This window comes from Manis pentadactyla, chromosome 5 (genome assembly GCF_030020395.1).
Source record: "Manis pentadactyla isolate mManPen7 chromosome 5, mManPen7.hap1, whole genome shotgun sequence".
Lineage (NCBI taxonomy): Eukaryota > Metazoa > Chordata > Mammalia > Pholidota > Manidae > Manis > Manis pentadactyla.
In genome coordinates, this window is record NC_080023.1 from 37448536 (window position 1) to 37471353 (window position 22818).

The 22818-nt window shown below is 33.6% G+C and overlaps 1 protein-coding gene across 2 annotated transcripts; it reads left to right on the plus strand.

The window, feature by feature from the left end:
- The first annotated feature begins 637 nt into the window (after positions 1-637).
- Positions 638-21271, plus strand: GUF1 (GTP binding elongation factor GUF1). 2 transcript variants are annotated; one of them, XM_036892537.2, is made up of 17 exons: positions 639-927; positions 2601-2712; positions 2859-3007; positions 3300-3380; positions 4313-4390; positions 5224-5307; positions 8591-8655; positions 9150-9353; positions 10700-10839; positions 11960-12083; positions 12439-12571; positions 13399-13542; positions 14553-14686; positions 17639-17740; positions 18580-18699; positions 20227-20263; positions 21047-21271. In XM_036892537.2, exons 1-17 carry the CDS (start codon positions 763-765, stop codon positions 21182-21184), a joined length of 2010 nt encoding a protein of 669 aa, XP_036748432.2. In that variant the 5' UTR covers positions 639-762; the 3' UTR covers positions 21185-21271. The 2 variants fall into 2 exon arrangements, with proteins under 2 accessions (XP_036748434.2, XP_036748432.2); XM_036892539.2 differs by lacking the exons at positions 10700-10839; positions 11960-12083 and having other exon boundaries at positions 638-927.
- Positions 21272-22818: the final 1547 nt, after the last annotated feature.

Sequence of the window (22818 nt, forward strand, 5' to 3'; positions counted from 1 at the left end):
ATTGCATTTCAAGGTAGCTGTTTTTTCTCTAACAACGGAGACAGTAGCAATTAGTGGTGTATAAAATATGAACAATCCCAGGAACAAACCAGAAACAATACAACCGTTTATTAAACACAGGGGTTGTTGCCTTTCTCTGTACCAAATCCTGGATGTTCCAGAGAAGCCCACAAGACAGAGACAGTGGGAGACAAACTCTGGATGTGGGATACGGGTCTCAGTAATTATCCCCGACCTTACTTTGCTAGAGCTCTGCCCTCTGCAAAGTAAACACTTATTAAAGTTCAAACTTGAAGATGTTGGAGGTATTAGCGCGTTCAGGGTGTAACTTTTCCCACTTTCTCTTCGGATCAAAACTTTCCTAGGACACGATTGCAATCAATTTTATCACCCATTTCCTTTCAGTTACACTAAAATATTAGCTATAGCACTTACTACATGGGGAATATATTACGATTTCCAGGTTTTGAAGCAACTGCAGTATTTTCTTGCCATTTCTTAGAAGCCTAAATACCAATAGCGTGCTGGGGTCAAAACTAACATATTCAGGTAACTTCCGCTTCCATGAATCCCTTTCAACCTCGCTGGCGGCACGCTTACGTCACGGCGACTTGTGGCGTGCGGACGTCGAGGGGCGGTACTGCGTTCGCCGAACCGCCCTTTGGGTGGTGAGCCCGCGAGTCTTCCTCTCCGCCCAACCCCAGCGCGGGCCATGGTGCTGTCGCGCCTCGGGACCCTCTCCTGACGCCTCTGTTGCCCGGGATGTGGGCTCTTGCGAGTAGGGGCCGGTGGCACGGACGCGCGCTCGCAGTGCGGGCCACTGGGACCGCGCTTCAGGGGCTCCCCGGGTCTAGCCTAGCGCCGACCCGCCACGCTGCCGCCCAGCCCTGGGCTCCGGACAGGCGCTGCTGCTCCGCAGCCCGCAAGGTGACCGCCCCTTTGTCTCTGATTGGCTACGTTTTAATTTGCCCTGCGTATTTGGCAGTGTGAAGGGCTGCCTGGGACTACCTGTGAGCTCAGGTTTCTGTGCCGTAAAGGAGACAGAGCCGAGAACCCGGGCTGCACTCGAATGTCTCAATCACCGGTGTGACCTTGGGCACGTCATTTCCTGAGTTCCCTAGTTTGTAATGTCAGTCATTCATTCATTGTTTTTGCGAGGCACTGGTCTAAGCGCTCTGCATGTGTTACTTTAATTCTCAAAGCCTACTGACCAAGCTGCTTGTGTAACCTGCTTTCCTGCAACTTAACAGTCTCGTGACGTGGGCAAGCTACCAGACCTTTCTGTGGCTCGTATTTCATTGTTGAATGAGATACTAATAAAACATCGAATGGCTGTTCTTGAGGATTTCACGGTAAAACATTTTAGTCTGAAACCTAGAATGTGAGAAGTGCTGGATATGCCTTACCTGCTTAAGTTCATTTTACATCATTCAAAGCAAACTATTGTAATTCTGATTCTGTTCTCGTGGTTGGAGAAGGTGGTGGTTCAGCAGCTCTAAAAACTACGTCTTCTGGTCAGTGTGACGAGATAGTGCTTAGGCAGAAATGTGCAGTAATTGAATGCATGTTATGAGTAACTGGAAAAATAAGACTTTATGTATAATTAACGAATTTTGCCCTCTTCCAAAATGCCTCTGGAATGTAAAATGGACTTCGTTGTAATTTAGGGTTCATTAAAATGGTACAGTTTTGTATCTTTGAATTGAATGGTGGGGAAAAAAGATACAAAGGGAAACAAATTAGGTTTAGTTTTTAATTTTTTTCAGATATAGTTTCACCTTTATTGTCTGCTTTGTATTGGAGCATTTGTAAAAAAGGAAACTTAAAGCTCATGAGTATTGGAGTATTGAGCAGTGTATTATAATTTCACTTTTTTGGATGCTGATTATGAAATACAGATTTGAATGCAAAAATAAACCGTTTGGGGTATGAAAAACAGACATTTTATTTAATACCAATTTTTAGTTTGCAGTAAGTCTCAGTGAAACATTAAAGATGTGTGCAACTAAAAGTCAGAAGTTACGTTTCAAAATATTTCTAAATTTTAAGTAATAATGTAAGCTTTTTTGTTTTCTTTTATTCCTGATGTTATCTTTTCTCTCTCACTGTCTCTAGAAAGTTTGCAAGTAACAAAACTATCTAAATTAATTTCTGAAGATTTTATTAGGAGCACAGATTTTTAAATAGGCCCTACACTGATGATTAGGTGCCTGGGGGGCAAAGAATTTACTTTTTTTCTTGCAGCTTTTCTGCAGTTTCTTGCCCCAAGTGATTTTGTTAGACCAGGTGCTCTAAGGTTGCTTAGGAATTCTAAGTATCTTATGTTCGCCATTCATGAAAATAAATTCAGTTACTCATTGACCCTTTGGGTGGTAGAATTATTAAGGACTTTTATTAGCTGTATGGTTGTGAAACTGATGTGTTTAATCAGTTCTTTTGTAATTAATTGTTTATAATATGCATTTAGCCATATATCTTTTTATTGTCAAGATTAATATAAACTAAATGCCATAAATGAAATTATTCAAAGACTTAAAAATAGTCCTTCATATTGTGCAGAATTTATACTCATAAATGTATTTTTTCCTTCCCCTTTCTAGGAAAAAATTGACATGTGTAGATTCCCTGTTGAAAATATTAGAAATTTCAGTATCATTGCACATGTGGATCATGGCAAAAGTACTTTAGCAGACAGGCTGCTGGAATTAACAGGTATTTTTATTTTATCTTATATATTTAATTGATGATAATTGACTAAAAACAGCTTTTACCATACTTCTAAAAATTTTGGTTTTAATTTTATGTGTATTGTCTCTTCTAAAAGTCTATAGAAACATTAATAAGTGTTTCTACTATAGGGGCAATAGATAAAACAAAAAATAATAAGCAAGTTCTTGATAAATTGCAAGTGGAGCGAGAAAGAGGAATCACTGTGAAAGCACAGACAGCATCTCTCTTCTATAATTGTGATGGAAAGCAGTACCTTTTAAATCTCATTGATACACCAGTAAGTTTAATATTAATTTTGTCTTTATTGTTAAAGTCACCTATGTATTATAATACTTGCATTACTAGTTGCTTGTAATACAAGTTTAGCCAAATCTTTGTTCAGTTTTTGAACTGAACATTAAGTATGTAACTTTGCTTTTTTGTTTTCTCAATGTAAATTGTTTCATAAGAATGGATTTAAAAAAAACCTATTAACTTTTTATCAAGTGTAGTCAATAGATTTGCCATATGCACCTTCCTAAAAAAATTACTGCTAACATATAGAGGCATCAATATTTTTTGTTTTACAGGGCCATGTAGATTTTAGTTATGAAGTATCCAGGTCACTGTCTGCTTGCCAGGGTGTTTTACTTGTGGTTGATGCAAATGAGGTGTGTACTTTAATTTTATATTACATGATACACTATTTTGTAGTTTCAAGAGGTTTTCCTTAAAATGTGTTTAGGAAATTGAATTTTTGTATTTGGAAAAAATAACATTTATTGCATTACTTAAACTAAAATCATATGCTTTGGTCTTGTTAATGTGAAGTTTTATTACGCTAAAGCATTCTGTGAAACTGATTTGTCCATCTTCCAAACATTTTAAGCTGATCAGAGGAATTACTTGACATTGTTGAAGTATGTCATTTTATACATACATCCTACCAAAAAACTTGACTTCTAGCATTTCTTAATCTGAGGCTTCAGTATCAATTTTCAGCCGAACTTGAACATAAATCTTTATTTTTGAGGTAATTTTGGTTAATTTTTAAGATAATTTGGGAAGTGTTAGATTTAAAGAAACATTTCAATAAATTACCAAGTTTTTTGTGGTATAAACATAACCATAAAAACATACTCAGATTATGATATGAGATCTATGATATATTATTTTAAAAGGCTTTTGATATATTTCAGTGTCTCACAAACTTCATTCAAAACCCAAAGATATTTTTTGGGTTTTGAATGAAGTTTCTCAGCTTCCCTGATCCTGTCAGAGAAAATCAGTCTCTATTTCATACACACAGTAGTTCAGGGTTTTATAAACTGCCTCGCAGGACTTGTCGTTTGGTAAGCTTTGACAGCCTTGAGGGTACGTGTTTCACCTTTGCATCTCCAATGCCTAATACAGTGCCCTCCAGTGGAAGTTTTCTAAAACTGAAAGAAATTCTTATGGAATGATCCAGAGGCATAGAAGTATGATACCATAGTTTGCCATACACCTCTATTTTTGATGAATATGTGTGGAATGGTCTTAATTACAATGTTTGTCATAGATGGTAGAATCATCTTCTCAGAATCTTGTGTCTTGATATTTCCAGGGTATTCAAGCCCAGACTGTAGCTAATTTCTTCCTTGCCTTCGAAGCGCAGCTATATGTAATTCCAGTTATAAACAAGGTAAGTACAGTGAGACAGCAATGCTGTTTATTATTTTACTTTCTCAAAACAAGTTTAGTGTTTGAATATCAAGTGTGCTATAGTTTATATGGGAAATCTTCAACTATTTAGTAAGTATACTGGTGGGCTTTTATTTCTTTACTGCATGTGATAGAACTGTAACTGAAGCTTCTATATACCCTTGTATGCAATTGAGAAGACAGTCTCCCTGTCTTCCTATTCCTATGGAGTAATGGAAGGCTGTTTCTGTAGGAAGGGGATACATGTGGGGCAACCAAAATATCGCTGTTACACTAAACTATGTACAGGGGCAAAAAAGGAGCTTATGTTCTACGAGGAAATGATATCACATGAAATAGATCAGTTCAGTGCAAAACTGAGCACTGTTTATAATCCTTCACTTTTATATTTTAGAATTAATCAATTAAAAATATTAATTTAAAAATCTACATTGGGTTGTTATATTTTTTGATTTTAGAATTAATTTTGAAAGAAGCAAGTTTGGCCATAGATAAGACATTTTGTTTTCATAAATTATCTAACTTATAAAATCAGTTTACATGATGTTAACTGATAAATTGTTAATGACCTCTTTTACTGCCTTGAGTTGCTATCTGCAATTTTTGCATACTCTGCTGTCTGCCCTCTATTTTTAAGTGGCTATACTTGTCAAAACTGCATTGCCTAATCATCTAGATTATTTTAATAATTTTGAAAAAAGAGTAGAGTGGTCAGTTAGGTTACAGGTATGCTTTTCACTATCTCCAAATGCTATTAATGTGTAATTAATAACATTGTATTTATATTAAGACATAATGAATTTATTTTTTAAGATAGATCTGAAGAATGCTGATCCTGAAAGGGTTGGAAAACAAATTGAAAAAGTGTTTGATATTCCACGTGCTGAATGTATTAAGGTAAAGTGTGCTTTTTCTTGAAGACTTGTTTATGCTTTACAAAATACCAGGTATTGGCCACAGTGAAAATTCATAATATTTTACTATCATTATATAATGTTTTTATAGTTTATAAAGTTTTTACTAATATTTCAGTTACTCCCTACCCAAAATCCTTATTATATAGTTAGGTCAGATAGGAATTATTATGATATGGTTCAAAGAATTAAGGCTCAGAGATTTTATGACTCTCTCGAGATTACAGATCTAGTTGGCTACTATGCCAGGACTAAAACTTGGGCGGTCTGCTACGCACTGTGCTATTATTTCCTGTATGCCAATTTCCCTCTGTGGACATCTTTTTTTTGAAGAGAAGTTCAAACTAATTTCAAGGCATTTGTTTGTATCATTCTTGGAACTGAGAAGAGCTTTTATGAAAGAGCTAGCTCTAGTAATAATATTAGGAAACCATAGATTTTGTCCATATCACAGTTGATACTTTTTAAAATTCAGATTCTTAAATTTACCTTTCAAATGATGGCTTGGGTGTTGAATAGCCAAAACCAAACTGTGCTATACTGTATGCTTGTGTTGTAATTATGTCAATGCAAAAATATAATGTTTAGTTTCTACTTTCAATCTCATTTGTTTTTTGAAAAACCAGGTTTCAGATGATGAATTTTTTGTTGTTGTTGTTTAGCCTTACCACATGGATTATTATATACAATATGGTAGTAACTGAAAAAGCAGTTTTTTCTTCTTCTTGGAGATGGTTTCACATGGAATTTAATAGTTTTTATTATGAAGAGGGAATTTGTTACAAGGCAGTCCTGGTATTATGGTTTCATAACTTGGATTGTGAGACATTAAAGTATAATTAGCTATTCTGATAGTAATTCTGATAGTAATACAGCTTTATAAAATTCATTCAGATGCTTATTTGGTATGTGCTAGTGAGGGGCACAGAAGTGAACAGGACAGATAAGACCCCATCTCACTGTGTTATATTTTGGTTAGAGATACAGTCACTAAAGAAAGAAGTAAACATAGTAATTATGAATGAGACAGATGTTATCAAGGTAATTCATTCAATAAATTGTATTGTTCCAGGTGTAATACCATATTTAACAGTGGAAAAATAGTTTTTTCTCAGAGAGATGCTGTGAGAGTAATTCAGGGAAGGCCTCCATAATGAGCTGAGACCTGAAGAAATCTGTTGGGAGATGTGCATTCCAGGAAGAGAAAAGAGCAAGTGGGAAGGCTTAGAGTGTTTGTCAGGGATTGAATATGTAAGGAACAGAAAGGAGCCAAATTAGATAAAATAGCTTTGCAGGTGTAGGCAGGAGTCAAGAATTATTTTAAGTTAATGAAAGGATTTTAAAGCAAGAGAGGAAAATAAACTGATCATTCAGGTTGCCTTGTAGAGAAAGGGTTAGAAAAGAGTAAGAAGAGATATGAAGAAACCAGCTTGCCGTAAAAGCTCAGGTGCAAAATGGTGATGGCTAGATACATGATGGTTGTGTTAGATAAGTGGGAAAATTTGATGTATATGTTGTTGATAGAATAGATTTGCTAGTAGGTTACATGTAAGGAAATGAAATAAAGAGAAGAATCAAGGACATTTGGCAGTTTGAGCAACTATTTGAATACACATATTTGCTGTGATGAAGAGGATTTGGAGAGAAACAGGTACAGGGGAAAATAAAAAGCTCTGTTTTGGACATAGTGGGTTTGAAATGTCTGTTAGATAAGTCGAGGTATTGCATAGATCTTCAATTCAGGCATTCGTAAAGAGAGAGAGATTTAGGAGTCATTAGCATGTGTATGGTATTGAGGCCATGGAAATGGATGCAGTTTCCTAGGAATAAAGTGTAGGTAGAGAAGAGGTCCTAGAAGCCAGGCTGTGTTATTGTCAGTTTTTAGAGTGTTATGAGTAAGAATTTGAGAAGTATTAGAGAAAGTAGGATTCAGAATAGAAGTATAGAAAGATTAAGTTTTCAGACAAGTGGGAATAATTCTCAGATTGTAATGAGAGATGGTAAACAGGTTGTGGGTAGAGTTGCAGATAGATTGGTGTATTTGGATATGGGAGTTTTTGATGTGCTTTAAAAGGAATGTGGTATGAAATTCCTTACTGAATGGTAATATGAGTTTCTAGAGAATGTGTCCTGGGATTGCCAGAAAGTGTTAACTGTACATCGAGATCTGCAGTCATGAATTCACATGAAACCAACCAGACCAGTACCTTAGTTCTTCTCCAGTAATGTTAACTGCTCTGATTATAGGCGAAGAAAAGGCACATAGTTGGATGCAGTCACACAGTTGAGGTTTTACCAGCCACTTATGATAGAGGGAGACTAGAAAGTGATTGAACAGAATGATAGTAAGAAGTGGGCCTTGGAGTCTCAGCTGGAAAAGAAGGGGGCAGGGTGCTAATGGATAATGAAAAGAAGTAGGCCATTCAGTGGTTTAGAGTTTGTGATTATAAAGGAATTTTGCCAAGAAATATTGTATACTGGAGTCTAGAGTGGTGCTTCTCATTTAGGGATATTTTTGATCCCTGGAAACATTAGGCAGTTCTTGGACACACCGAGTTGGTGGGTGCTCCTAACATCTTGTGAGTAGGTGAGATCCATGAACGCTGGTAAACATCCCATAATTCACAGAACAGCCCCCAAAGAATTACTCAACCTAAAATGCCGTTAGTGCTCAATTGAGAAACCTGGATCTAGAAGAAGTTTGAAGGTAAAAGGCAGTTTTTCAGGGAAATGGGCTTTCAAAGATTTCAGAGGCTATCCGATTACTGGTGCTGACAAAACTCAGTCATGCATGTATGTTGAGTCTTTTGCCTTGCTTATTCAGTGTGAAATCAATAGTAATAACTTTCCTTAGAGTTGTCTGTATGCCATCCACATATATGGTTTATTCTGTGCACCAGCAGCCTTGAGATTAGGCAAAATATGAATAATCATTTATCAGATGAGGAAACTTGAAGCTCAAAGAAATATGTGTTGGTGAAAGTCACACATTCCATGCAGAGTCGTGATTGTTACTCAGATTTTTTGAAACTTCCATCCACTGTTCTTTCAATGCCATTATCACCATGCTTTGTAATATAATGCAAGAACCATAGAGTCACTTAGCCTTAATGGAAGGACATTTGTCAGTATACTGTATGCTTGTACTTCCTTTTACTGTGTACTTTAAACAAATTGATAATTGTTAGAATTCTTTTTTTTCTGATCATACAACTCAGTCACCAGGATAGAAAAAAAGAATCTTAACTTTAAATGCTTATTTTTAGATTTCTGCTAAACTTGGAACAAATGTTGAAAGCGTTCTTCAGGCAGTCATCCAAAGAATACCACCGTAAGTATTTTGCTATTATTACCCTGTTTACTTAACTTCAATAGTACAAAGACTATTGGTTTGATCTGTTATTTTAGATGAGACCCTTCCTGTGGTCAGTGAGATTTTTAAATTTATTTTTAGTAATGTATGGAAGGCAAATATAGTACAGAAAAAAGAAAAACAACGATGAAGAAAATCTCTTCTTCATCATTATAATAAAGAGACTCGAATATACATTGACAGTTACTGTTCTTCGCTTTAATATTGAACAAATACATTTCATCAGTTTATAAGTAATTTTAAAACACGTATTTGTTTTAAATGGTGCTCAATTAAAACTAATACAAAAATGGCATTATACCTTATTTTATAAGAAGATTCTTTTATTTTGGCTGTCTATTATTTCTTTCCCAGGTACTAGAATGAATTAAGCATAGTATTTGAGTTAAAAATAGACATTTTATTAAGATTTTAATTTATTATGTGTGTATTTATTTACTTATTTTTAATAGTCCCAAAGTGCATCGCAAAAATCCCCTGAGAGCTTTGGTGTTTGACTCCACTTTTGATCAGTATAGGGGTGTGATAGCCAATGTAGCGTTATTTGATGGAGTGATTTCCAAAGGAGATAAAATTGCATCTGCACATACTCAAAAGACATACGAAGTTAATGAAGTAGGAATTCTGAATCCGAATGAACAGCCAACTCATAAACTGTAAGTAATCTGCATTAGTAATTAAAAAACACTTGTGTATGTTTACATCTTTGCCTTGCTTAACTTGGTATATTTAGAATGATCCCAGTTTGGCAACTCAGAAAAAAAACAAAACCTAATTATTTAATGCAACTATATAATGAGTGTTCTTTCAAAAGGAATCTCATGTGGGAAGGACAATAGTTTTGATATATTTTCTTTCCTTCTGATTAGTCATGACTGATTTTATGATCCAGTATAGACTGGATCCTATATTGATGTCTTTGATGAGACAGTGAAAGAGATAGTTCCCTCACCCATATCCTTATTCATATTGGGTATCAATTTTGACATTTAATTTTCTTATAGTTATGTTTTCAACATAAAAATAGTGAAGAAAATTTGATAATTCTTTTCTTTAGGGTGGAATTTGTGGTAAAACTTTTGATTAACTAGAATTCATGGCATATGGGGTTAGCAAAGCTAACTTGGAAAAACTGAGCTCTAAGTTCACCTTCAAATATCTGCCTGCCTACGCCATCAGTGCTCCAGGTAATGATGAGATAAATCACCTTGGGCACATAGATGGACCTAAAGTCTTTGTTTCTTCATCTGTAAAAATTAGGATATTGAACCAGGTGACTAATAGAGGTCTCATTTGATAGTCTAACGTTGTATATCTAAAACCACCAGTTTTGCTCATTACTTTTCTTATTGAGAGTTATAAGTTCTATTTTTAATTTTGCTTAAGTATTTCCAAAGTCTGTCTATATTCTGCCTTGTGTGTCAGTATATTGACCATTACTGTATCTTCAGCTAAGATTCTTATACCTCATCCTAAATGTAAATTAGTTATCATGTAGGAAATTCGCTTTTCTTAAAAAAAAAGAAAAAAAAGTAAGCTGAACATCAGACCTCTTGGGATTTGTTCTTTTCCTGCAAGAGGGAATATCAAATAGATGTCAAGTTTGTTGAAAGTTCACATTCTTCTGCTTGGTTAAAAAAGTATCTTTTTTTCTTTTTTAAAACATTTGTTTTATAATACAATTCAGTAGTGAAATAGTGTTTTACATTGCATGTTCTGTGTTTCTGCACTTGCAGTTTCACTGTGTTTACATTATATTTTAAAAGGGCAGGGTCATGAAGAAGGCCTTAGGCTTGTGTTGCAGAAGTCTTGGTAACAGATTTTAAGGTATCATATGTTCTTTTGCTGACAGTCCTTAGAGTTGAAAATTTATACATTGCACTTTCAGTTTGATGAGGTTTTGTTTGGAAAGCGTGATCGTTTCCTGGAAACATAGAGCTCATTGTGAGTATGCATTGAAACGTTAAAGCAGTAAATATTTCCATATAATAATTTTATTTAGATATGCAGGACAGGTGGGCTATCTGATTGCTGGGATGAAAGATGTCACTGAAGCACAAATAGGAGATACATTATATTTACATAAACAACCAGTGGAGCCCTTGCCTGGGTTTAAATCAGCGAAACCAATGGTGTTTGCAGGTGAGGAGCTCACAAGTTCAAATAAGGGCCAGTTTATTCTGTAATTTGAAATAAAAAGTACTAGAAATACTTACGTTAAATAACAGCTAATTACAGGGTAGTCTCTTCCTTTTAATATTTTTTGTGTGCTATTTACATGTCTGTTAATTTCATACTTATGATGAAACTTTATGTTAGATGATATTTCCTAAATATTTTTTTTGGACTTCTTAAGAAATAAGCTCTTTAGAAGCAAGTTCTTTGACATTTAGAAGAGTATAGTGATATGAATTTCTTTCTTGGTTTCCTAGAGAGTAGGTCATTACAGTTGAAATATTTTTCTAAATGGGATGTTTTTATTCCTGATTATCGGTGGACTTACTCTGAGTGCTTTCCTCTTAGCTTGTATTATACTAGTGTAGTATAACATTGTTAACCTCACATATGTATAACTTCACAACCTTTTACTGCTGTGTGGTGTTACTGACATTTGAAAAAGGAAGGCTCATCAAGTTACTCTGTGCCAGTCCTTGTCTTTCTCCCCTTAGTGTCTCTCTTTGGGAGTTAGGAACTTTGTTTACCCCTGTATTTAGGCACTCAGTCATTTGGATTTTGGAGGACTTGAGAGGTTACATATGCAGAGGTGATCAATAACATCACAGATTTTGTCAGTAAATTGAAAAACAAAATTTATCTTTGATTTTAATAGTTTATCTGCTCTAGAAGATTAAGCACTGAGTATAGTTACATTTTCATTCCTGTTTTTTTCTACTAATGGAGTTTCGTTGGTAGTTGTAGAATGTCTTCTACTTTTGTTTATTGAAATAAACACAATATATTTTCCTAATAGGCCGTATTCCCATGGTTCTTTTTTTTCCCTGTACTTCTGCAAAAGCATAAAAACATCACTTAGAGTGTGAATCCATTTGTAAGTTCATTAAGGCTGTGAAACTTGCAAGATCTTTCATCAAGCCAATGTAACTTAGTATTCATAGTTTTTTAGTCAGTCAATATTTTGGCTAACAAAATATAGGAAAGTAAATTAAAAGCTAAATGATTAATTTTGATCTTAGAAGCACTGCATATGTAATTCTCAAGTTAGCTTTTCACATGTGCTAATTAGAAATCATTGTGTCCTCAGGAATGTACCCTGTAGACCAGTCTGAATATAATAACCTGAAGAGTGCTATAGAAAAACTGACTTTAAATGATTCCAGTGTGACAGTTCATCGGGATAGTAGCCTTGCCTTAGGTGCTGGCTGGAGGTAAGAGTCAATTACACTGTAGGGTTCTTTTTTATTGAAAAGTAAAGTTTATGTGGTTTATTGTTCTTGAACAGTTTTGAAGGCAAGTTCACACTATAAAGTGAATTAAAACAATGAACATCTGCCTATTTCACACTGTAGATTCATATTCTATGGGTAAGTCTTATAGAGATTTTAAGTAGAATCCCAATAGAAATTTTGAATCTCATCTAATGAAGTTACACTAACATTATGATGGTAATTGCTTGAATGACTTCTGATTCTGTCTCTCCCCCAGAAAGTAACAATATATTCACCAAAGAAAATAGAGCCCGTGGGACATAAACATTTTGGAGTTTGGCTTTTTCTTCCCCAGGTTGGGATTTCTTGGACTTTTGCATATGGAAGTTTTCAACCAGCGACTAGAGCAAGAACATAATGCTTCTGTTATTTTGACAACCCCCACTGTTCCATATAAAGCTGTTCTTTCATCAGCAAAGTTAATAAAGGTATAGTTGTGACCACGTACGAGGGAAAACTAAATAAATAAATGTGTGTGTAATGTGTATGCAGAATGCAAGAGAAACTTTTTAGTACACTATTAGCTGACTAGCTATTAAAATGAAATACTTCTTGATTAGTAGCAGTAAAAATTGAATTACCTTATGACTAATGGTTGAGAAGCCATTCGAGATCCAATTTATGCAATATTTTTCTTAATCTGATAAAACTACACATTGTCCATACTAGTCTATAACTGAGCGTAAAAAATACAATAAACAATGAAAATGTTGTTCTAAATCCAGTACCAAAATGAATATGATTTTGGTCATAAGTAATTTATCTTAAGAAAAATGAAGCATTTATTCCAACCTGGCTGTAGGAAATTTTAGATCTCAAGTTAATGACAGAGATATTATGTATTCTAAGTGGCAATCTATTCATTTTAAACACATACTAACTTTGGCACATGTAAATATTTTTCAATAAAATTAACTTATGAAACTATAAGACCTTATAAAATGTAGATTAAGATGTATTCTTACATCATACTTACTCTAAATGGTACATGAAATGTGTTCACCAAATGTCAATAACAGAATATATTACTTAGTAATAACTGTTACTCATATTAAGTGATCAGTTGGAGGGTTTTTTTTTAACCTAAAGCATGTTAATAAGGTAATCTAATATTTAGGAGTCCTTTTGTTTTTATTAGTCCCAACAAATTCAGTAAGAAAATATGTTCTAACATACACTACATATTAAAAGCAAATTTAAAAACGGTAATTATTAAGATTTCTTTGTAAATATTGGTAATATTTGTTATTTTTAGGAATACAGAGAAAAGGAAATTACAGTCATCAATCCTGCACAATTCCCTGATAAATCAAAAGTAACAGAATATTTGGAGCCAGTTGTTTTAGGCACCATTATTACACCAGATGAATATACTGGAAAAATAATGATGCTTTGCCAGGTAAATATGTAATACCATTTACTATAAAACGAAATTTTAGTCCTCTCAAACAGTGGTTTTGAAAGCTCTGGTTTTGAAAGATTTCTCTGTGTAAAGCACATTGAATTTATAAGAAACTTTCATGAAGATTTGTATATGCATATATATATATATATATATGTATAAAATGTGTGTGTATATAAATATATATGTACACACACACATATATATGTATGTATAAATATGCATGGAGATATAAATACATATACTTCCACAATTATTTTTATTTTAAATAAAAATAGCCAGAATTTTGTTTATCTGTGTTAATCTACAAAATTGATGTTTTAGCCCAAAGAAATTTCATGTTTTTATCCTGAGTAGCTTAAGTATCATTCCTTTTAGCTCTTTTGAGTACTTGATGTTGAGCATAGTTTGAAATATAATTGTAATACTCCAGATACCTTTGATAGGAAGGTATTCCCCATTTTGATTAAGTTTTTGCCAAAATATAATAAATGATTTAATCTATACATTAGTTATAGTCCTCAAATATAACCTATTTGAAATACTCTGACATACATTGGAAAGAACTCTCAAATGGTTACTAATGGACTTGAATTTTGATTCTGTTATCACAAACCAAATTATAACTTTGGTCAGTCACTTAATTTCTCTAGACCTAAGTTTATTTATTTGTAAAACAGGAAAGTAGAACTTTGTAGTTACATTTGGTTTATTGTTAAATGAAATACTGTATAATTAAAAAGATAAAATATTAAATAAAGAGTAAGGATTAAAAGCTTTGATAGTATATTGTAAGTGAAATGCAAAATAGTTTTCCCTGTATTATGAGTATTGCTCACAAGTTTTTACTAGACCCTTAAAGAAATAAGCCTTCATTTCACCTACTCTTTATTAGGATTTTAAGGAAATTTTGTAAGTTGATAGTAAACACTGTCTATATTTGTTATAAATCATTATTTGAACAGGTTGTCACTAAACATATTTTTTTCTTTCCTAAAAAATTTTAGGCTAGAAGAGCAATTCAAAAGGATATGATGTTTATTGATCAAAATAGAGTTATGCTTAAATATCTCTTCCCTTTGAATGAAATTGTGGTAGATTTTTATGATTCTTTGAAATCCCTGTCTTCTGGATATGCCAGGTAAAAATATAATGGTAAACTCAGACACCTAGACAGTTTTTTGAAATATTGGCCAACATGAGTATACTAATACTCCACTTACTTATCTCAACTCTGTTGAAGATAGTTGAGAAACATTCTAAAGTTAGAAAGGTTTGGAGCCTGTGTTACAGTCCTTGTAATTTGTTTATGAAAGAAGAGTTCGCCATCAAACTGTTACTCATCTTGTAATGAAAAAAGTGTAGTGCCCCTTCATGGAAAGAGTTTTATTCCTCTGTTGATTAAGAATTATGCACACAGTATAACAAAGCAAAACTGAAAAAACAAAACAGCAGCAGACTCACTCCAAGAAGGGACTAGAGGTTAGAAAGCAAAGGGGTTGGGGAGGGAGGGAGAAGGGGATTAAGCAGCATTATGATAAACACACATAATGTAGGGGGGGGTCACAGGGAAAGCAGTGTAGCACAGAGAAGACAAGTAGTGACTCTGGCATCTTATTATACTGATAGATAGTGACTGCAATGGGGTATGGGGCTGGGGGGTGGGGGGACTTGATAATATGGGTGAATATTGTAACCACAATGTTGCTCATGTGAAACCTATGTAAGACTATATCAATGATACCTTAATAAAAAAAAAAAGAGCTACACATAATCTCAAAAAGCAACTGTGACCACAGTGGTACTTTTAAAATATATTAGTATGTTAATGAAATCATAGGAACATCTGTATACATTTGGATTATAGAAGTATATAATTAGTTTAAAAATGCTAGGTGTGCCCCTGTATTTGTGAACACTTTAATAACTTGGTTTTCCCAGGAATAAGTGGTCATATTACAAAAACCATTCTCTTATCCCATAGAAGTACATGTAATTACAGCCTGATAAAAATGAAAGAGTTAATATACAAATACCAAATAAGGAACTCAGTGCATAGCATTTGGGTAGTATTATTTTGGAGTGGGGAACAGATAACTCTAGATGCCCTTTGTACCCTAGAATTTTATATTACTAGATAGCATATACTAGACTTTAAAGGAAATATAAAACATACTGGAGGAGTAGAGGGAAAAATGAATATTCACATTTGTTAAAATACGTGTGCACAGAGATATGCATATTTAAAATTAACATCCAAAGAAAAATTCCATTGTTCAGAGAACATGCTACTGTGACTTGGAAGTTTAGCTTTTGAAATGGGCTTTTCAGTGAAGAGAGCATAACTCTTGATGCAAAGGAATCTTCTTTATGTTCATTTGTATCGAGAATTTATTTTTTCTACTTCGTCACCCATTTTTTGTTTTCTGTGTCTCATTTCACACAAGACCTTGAGCAAATAGTAGCAGTGGAATCTAAAATTATTGCAGTTGAAAGAATGATTACTAAGCTAATGTTTATAAACATTTTAACAAGCCTGTCAATTGTATTTTGCACTTGGGTACAACTCTGAGCTAAGTGGTCTTAAAATCTTTTAGCTTAAAAATTTAAATCTCAGATTAACTGAGAGAACGTGGTTTCTTTTGAATTTCTTAAAAATAAAATAATTTCAGCTTCAGAACCTAAGGTAATTCTGTTTAAGATGTATCTTTTTCATAGTCAATTTCTAACTTAAAAATTCATCATAGTCTGTGGCCTTCTAGCCTAGGCCATAGACTGCTCATGAATTGAGATCTGGAACAGTTTCTCTGTGGCAAATATCTGTTGCAGCTGAGTAAGAAGTGGGATTTCTTTGTTTCATAAAGACTGTAGTGAGGCTGCATCTGATACTTAACCTAACAAAGCTCTTTGTCCTTAGCCGCCTAGTACCTTTAGGAGTTCTAAGTGTGATTCCTGCTTGCTAAGGGTACACTAGAATACCTGTGTTTTGCATAGAGGTTATGTTTCCACTGGGCTGGCTTGGAAACACATTTGTATACTGGCTTCCTTTGAAAACATGAATTAAGAAATTCTAAAGTTTTGGAGCACAGAACATTAAAAGTGTAAACAAGGTGCAAGTTAGGGACTATGTCTCATCTCTTTTTATTCTGCATAGTACTTAACATACTCTCTTTCATATAATAAATGCTTAATGATGTTTGTTAAAGAAAGAAAGGATTTTAACAGCAAGTCAGGCAGTAATCTGGCTTTAGAGAGTATTAGTATCTTATATCCTTCTTGCTGAAAACCCTTAGAAACCAAACATAATTGCAACTCTAGGTTCCAGTTTGTTTTCAAATTAAGATATAGGTGTACATGTTCTTGTCTATAATTGGAAAGATGTAAGCATAGAAATTTTATTTCTCATTAGACTTCAGTTTGTAAGTTAAATCTATCTTTTTTGATTAACATTGTTAAGTTTTGACCACATTGTTAATAGTAATAGCTGATATGAAGTGCCTATATGTGCTAGGCTAGTCTCTGTTCTACACACTTTGTACTAGGCACTGTGCAAGTGTATTGCATGTATTAACTCATTTCATCCTTAGAAAAGCCCTATAAAGGTTCAAACTGAAGAGCCATATACAAAATCCAGTAGTCTCATGTTTAATGACTGTTTATCAGTGTCATAGCATTTATTTAACTTGTAATAGAAAACTAAACAAATCCAACTTATGAACTGAGAATGACCTATTAGTATATACTCTTGTCTACAGCTAGCCAGCTGCAGGGAAGGAACATTGGGAGAAAGGTGGCATGTTCCTTTAGTGTTCTGTTTTCCTGAATTTGGCTTACCAGTTTGTTTTCCTTCACCCTAGAGAATATTACCCCCCTTGCTTTTGCCTCTCATTACATAAGTGTAAAAAGATGAGAAAGTTTGTTCCTTAATCTGATTATTTAGATTCATTCATCTGAAATGTATATATAATATTTTGATGGAAAGATCATTTTGGGGGGGATATGTGAGGAGGGTAGAAAAAAGATGTCTTAAAAAGAAAATAATATCTCTTAGAAAAATATAATATTTATCACTTGGACTTTTTGTTCTTACTAGTTTTGATTACGAAGATGCAGGTTATCAGACTGCAGAACTTGTGAAAATGGATATTCTACTAAATGGAAATGCTGTAGAGGAGCTAGTAACTGTTGTACACAAGTAAGTTGGAATGAAACTAATCATGGAATGCGAAAAACCACTTTTGATATGTTTTTATTTAATTATTGGTTGCTCATTTTATTTGACAGTTACATTTTGAACACGTAAAGGTAGTTAATTTTATTTTCCTGTACTAGTTTTTCCTCCCATTTACTTTTCATGCTTCTCTTTCCCAATTGTTAAATACAAACAGAGAATAGGATCATGATACCCACAAAAAACAGTGCCATGGAAGGAAATGTTTCCCTTACCAAGTAAGGCAAAGTAAAGGACAGTGTTTTTTTTTTAATTTTATGATAGATGTAGAATTGAGAACAAAAAATTTTTATCTTCATAAAAATTTTACAATAATGAGAATGAAATACCCTACATGTTCAAAAATAGCAGATTGATTAAAATACATTATGGAGCACCTGTGTAATAATCTATTATTTTGAGCCACTAAGATTATGACATAAAAATGTCCGTTAGAAAGGAAGAATATATATATACACTGAATCCAAACTCGAATAAACAAAAATAAATATACATGCAGAAATAAAATAGAAGGGTATATGTTTACCAAAACAGTCTAAAATGTTTAACACTGGTTTCCAATGATTGAGGGGTAGGGCATCAAAAATATTTTTTGTTCTCTTTTTTCCTAGATGATCTGTAGTAGAATATGTTATTTTTGTAATTAGAAGTCATGATTTAGAGAGGAAACAATATGACAAAGGAGTTCCAATTGAACCTCCTTAAGAAGTCACCTTTACATTGATTATGCATGTGGATGAGAAAGCTACTTTAAATATTTTTCTTCCTTAGGATATTAAATAGCTGTATTTTCTCTCTCTCAGAGACAAAGCACACTCTGTTGGTAAAGCCATATGTGAACGTCTGAGGGATTCTCTTCCTAGGCAGCTGTTTGAGATAGCAATTCAGGCTGCTATTGGAAGTAAAATCATTGCAAGAGAAACGTGAGTTGAGATTCATTTTTGTTCCCAGGGTGGTTTTAGAAATGACATACCTAGAAAATGAAAGAATACTGAAAAGTTTTAAGATTGACCTAAGCTTTATTCCTACTTGTAGAAACACAAATTTGATTCTTAATTCCACTTGTTGAAGTGATTGCTGTTGATTCCAAATTACATAACATGTTGTATGTCACTATTTATAATTATTAATATAATGTGTATAGCTTTGAGGAGTTTATTGCCACTCATTTCATTGAATAACTACTGAGTTTTCTGGGTAAGGAATTTCTGTAAAGCTTTTGTGGTTTTATCCCTTCAAGTAGTTTGTAAGCTAATAGTAACTGAAATTAAAAAGGTTTTAGAAATATCTTTCCAAAAGACAAAACTAAATTATGATTTTTACTTGAAGCATTTAGTATAATTTCCTCAGAGCTCGCCAGTTTGTTGATCAGAGAGGAGCACTAACACCACGTTGAGTTTCATATTCTAGAAGATATGTAGTAGACCTGGAAGATAATTTATATAGGAAACTAATAGTCTTTTTCACAGTATGTGAAATATGAATCAAAACAATGAATAAATTGTTCTACTGGGTAACAAGTGCAGGAAGTATCTTGCAGTGTTTCTCATTTCCTTTCCTTGATGATCTTAAAACTTCTGGGAAATCAGAAGTATTTCCTCAGTTGGAAATTGCTGTTCAGTTGTCATTTACCCCAAACCTAATGTATCAGTAGTTGGTGAAATAGAACCATCATTTACACCTTTATTTGTAATGGATTACATTTTCTAATACCATTATAATTTACTTATTTTGTGTTTTATGAATACCCAGAGATTAGGCAGAGTGGAGTAGATAACCAGGGAATCTACTGGGAAGTCCAATTTAAAATACTTGGCAAATAATCATTCTAATGTGTGTATTGAGGTAGAGACTTTGTTTTTTAAAGAAAAACAAAGATTTTTAGGCTGTTTTATGGAAGACATTAAAATGGAGCCTTTTTCAAATTTCTGATCCTCTAAACTTCAGAAACATAGGTTAGTTTATAACTTGCTTGGATAGATTTATTAAATTTAGTTTATCCTGTAAAACGGTTTTATAAAAGTAATGTAATGTTCTTTGTATTGATAGTCACTCAACCCACATTCAGTGGAGTTAGTAGTGAGGTACTAATAACCATTTTAATTAAGATTTTTGTATGTAATGGTAGTATATCTAGGCTGAGTCAGAAATGATCTTATGTAACTTTTGTAACCAAGGTTGAATTTGGCCTAATCAGGACTACCCATAAGACTTGACTTTTTTCTTAATACATTTATGTTGATACTTATGTTGAATTCATTTTCTGTTTTATCCCAAATACATGAAAATAGATACAAAAGCATTTCAGCTAATTATTTACTTATGGCAATTTTTCTTAGGTATGACATAATCATTTAAATCTTTGGTAAGGGTGAGATTGTTTTTGAAAATAAAGTGCTTTTAAAAAGTTAATGAAGTTTCATGCTTATATAAAATATTCTCTTTTACAGTGTGAAAGCCTATAGGAAAAACGTTTTGGCAAAATGTGTATGTATCTACCTGTATTCTACTTTGATAATATATCTAGTTTATGAGTTTAGAAATCAAAGGAGGTATAGTTTCCATTGTTGATTTTTTTAATGCCCTTTGTTTCATTTCCAAGTTTTCTTTTTTGAATCTCAGCTTGACTATAAGTGTATCCATTTTGATAATATTTTAAATATTTTTCCATCTTATTTATAAAAATATCTTTATATGCAATATTATCTAAGAGTAATTTTATAACAGGATCAGTATAATGTTTTGTTTTTTATAAGGAAAGATTTTGAAGCCTCTGGCTATCTTACAGTGGAAAGAATATGGAAATTGAAATCCATCTCTCCTATTATTCCTTTGCTGCATTTGCTGTTTCATCTGCTAAAGTATTAACTCAGTTGTTATGAGAATTAAATGATGAATGCTTTTTTTAACACTTTACCATAAGGACTGGTGCATTTATGCCTGTGGGTTTCTATTTTAGACTATAGCTACATAATCCAGAATTTCAAGCCTTGAATCAGTAAGGTGATTGATAATTTCTCAATTACATGCATAATGCAGAACTGGGTTTCCATGGTGATCTTTATCCAAAAAAATAAAAGATAAATGAAGCCTTACATTCTTTGAGGAGGTAGAAAAATTAGGATTTGCTAGGAAGGGGCTAAGAGAGGTAACGGCAGATGTCTACCTCATGGATATTAATTATAAGGTTATTGTAATTGGCTTGATGTCTCTATGTAATTGTATAATTATTTTTCTGGAGTGATTTAAACTTCCAATTATTTTTTTCAGTATGGTGGTGATATTACCCGAAAAATGAAGCTTTTGAAGAGACAAGCAGAAGGAAAGAAAAAACTGAGGAAAGTTGGCAATGTTGAAGTCCCAAAAGATGCTTTTATAAAAGTTCTGAAAACACAACCTGATAAATAACTGATGGGAAGATGTAAGATTTTTTTATAAACTAAAAATTATATATCCTTTTTCTTAATTAATAAAATGTTGATAACAGGATGAAAATTAAGATTTGCTTGTTACTTCCAGAGTTTTCAGGTTAAAATAACCTTAGCTTTTTTTGTGAAAGGGCATGGGGTGGATTAAAAGCTTGGATTCTGAAGCTATATTGCCTGGTTTCACGTATCCGTTCCACCACGATCCCTCATTACCCTATTTACTCTTTAGTAAAATCAGTATTATACTAGTACTTAACCCGCATAGATTGTGGTGAAGATTAAATATTAAATATGTATATAGTATTCAAAAGAGTGCATGACACATAGTTAAGTACTTAGTGAATGCTATTTTGTTTTCATGCATATATTAAACTAAAAGGCCCATACTTAAGATTAGTATTTTCTTTTTTTTTTTGAATTTCCTATTATGGTATGATTGATACAGTCTTATGAAGGTTTCACATGAAAAAAAAATGTGATTACTACATTTACCCATATTATCAAGTCCCCACCCATACCACATTGCAGTCACTGTCCATTAATGTAGTAAGATGCTACAGACTCACTATTTGCTTTTTCTGTGCTACACTGTTTTCCCCGTGAACCCTCACACTATGTATACTAAACATAATACCCCTCAATCCCCATCTCCCTCCCTCCCCACTTGTCCTCACACACCCGTTCCCTTTGGTAACCACTAGTCCTGTCTTGGAGTCTGTGAGTCTGCTGCTGTTTTGTTCCTTCAGTTTTGCTTCATTGTTATACTCCACAAATGGGAAACATTTGGCACTTGTCTTTCTCCACCTGGCTTATTTCACTGAACATAATACCCTCCAGCTCCATCCATGTTGTTGCAAATGGTAGGATTTGTTTCTTTCTTATGGCTGAATAATATTCCATTTTGTATGTGTACCACATCTTCTTTATCCATTCATCTACTGATAGACACTTAGGTTGCTTCCATATCTTGGCTATTGTAAATAGTGCTGCAATAAACATAGGGGTGCATATGTCTTTTTGAGTCTGAGCAGTTGTATTCTTTGGGTAAATTCCAAGGAGTGAGATTCCCAGGTCAAATGGTATTTCTATTTTCAGTTTTTTCAGGAAACTCCTTATTACTTTCCACAGTGGTTGAACTAGCTTACATTCCCACGAGCAGTGTAAGAGGATTCCCCTTTCTCCACATCCTTGCCAGCATTTGTTGTTCTGTCTTTTTGATGCTGGCCATCCTCACTAGTGTGAGGTGATATCTTATTGTGGTTTTAATTTGCATTTCCCTGATGGTTAGTCATATGGAGCATCTTTTCATGTGTCTGTTGGCAATCTGAATTTCTTCTTTGGAGAATTGTCTGTTCAGATCCTCCACCCATTTTTTAATTGGGTTATTTGCTTTTTGGGTGTTGAGGTGTGTTGAGTTCTTAATATGTTTTGGATATTAACTCCTTGTCGGATATGTTGTTTACAAATATTTTCTCCCATACTGTAGGATACATTTTTGTTTTGTTGATGGTTCTTTGCTGTACAGAAGCATTTTAGTTTGATGTAGTCCCGTGTATTCATTTTTGCTTTTGTTTCCCTTGCTCGAGGAGATGTGTTCAGGAAGAAGTTGCTCAT

What these genes read in the sequence shown, in the direction of transcription:
- GUF1 (XM_036892537.2), top strand. Translation starts at nt 763, where the DNA reads ATGTGGGCTCTTGCGAGTAGGGGCCGGTGGCACGGACGCGCGCTCGCA. An exon ending in GCTGCTCCGCAGCCCGCAAG is followed by an intron (nt 928 to 2,600) that starts GTGACCGCCCCT and finishes TCCCCTTTCTAG; the next exon opens with GAAAAAATTGACATGTGTAG. An exon ending in GAAACCAATGGTGTTTGCAG is followed by an intron (nt 10,840 to 11,959) that starts GTGAGGAGCTCA and finishes TTGTGTCCTCAG; the next exon opens with GAATGTACCCTGTAGACCAG.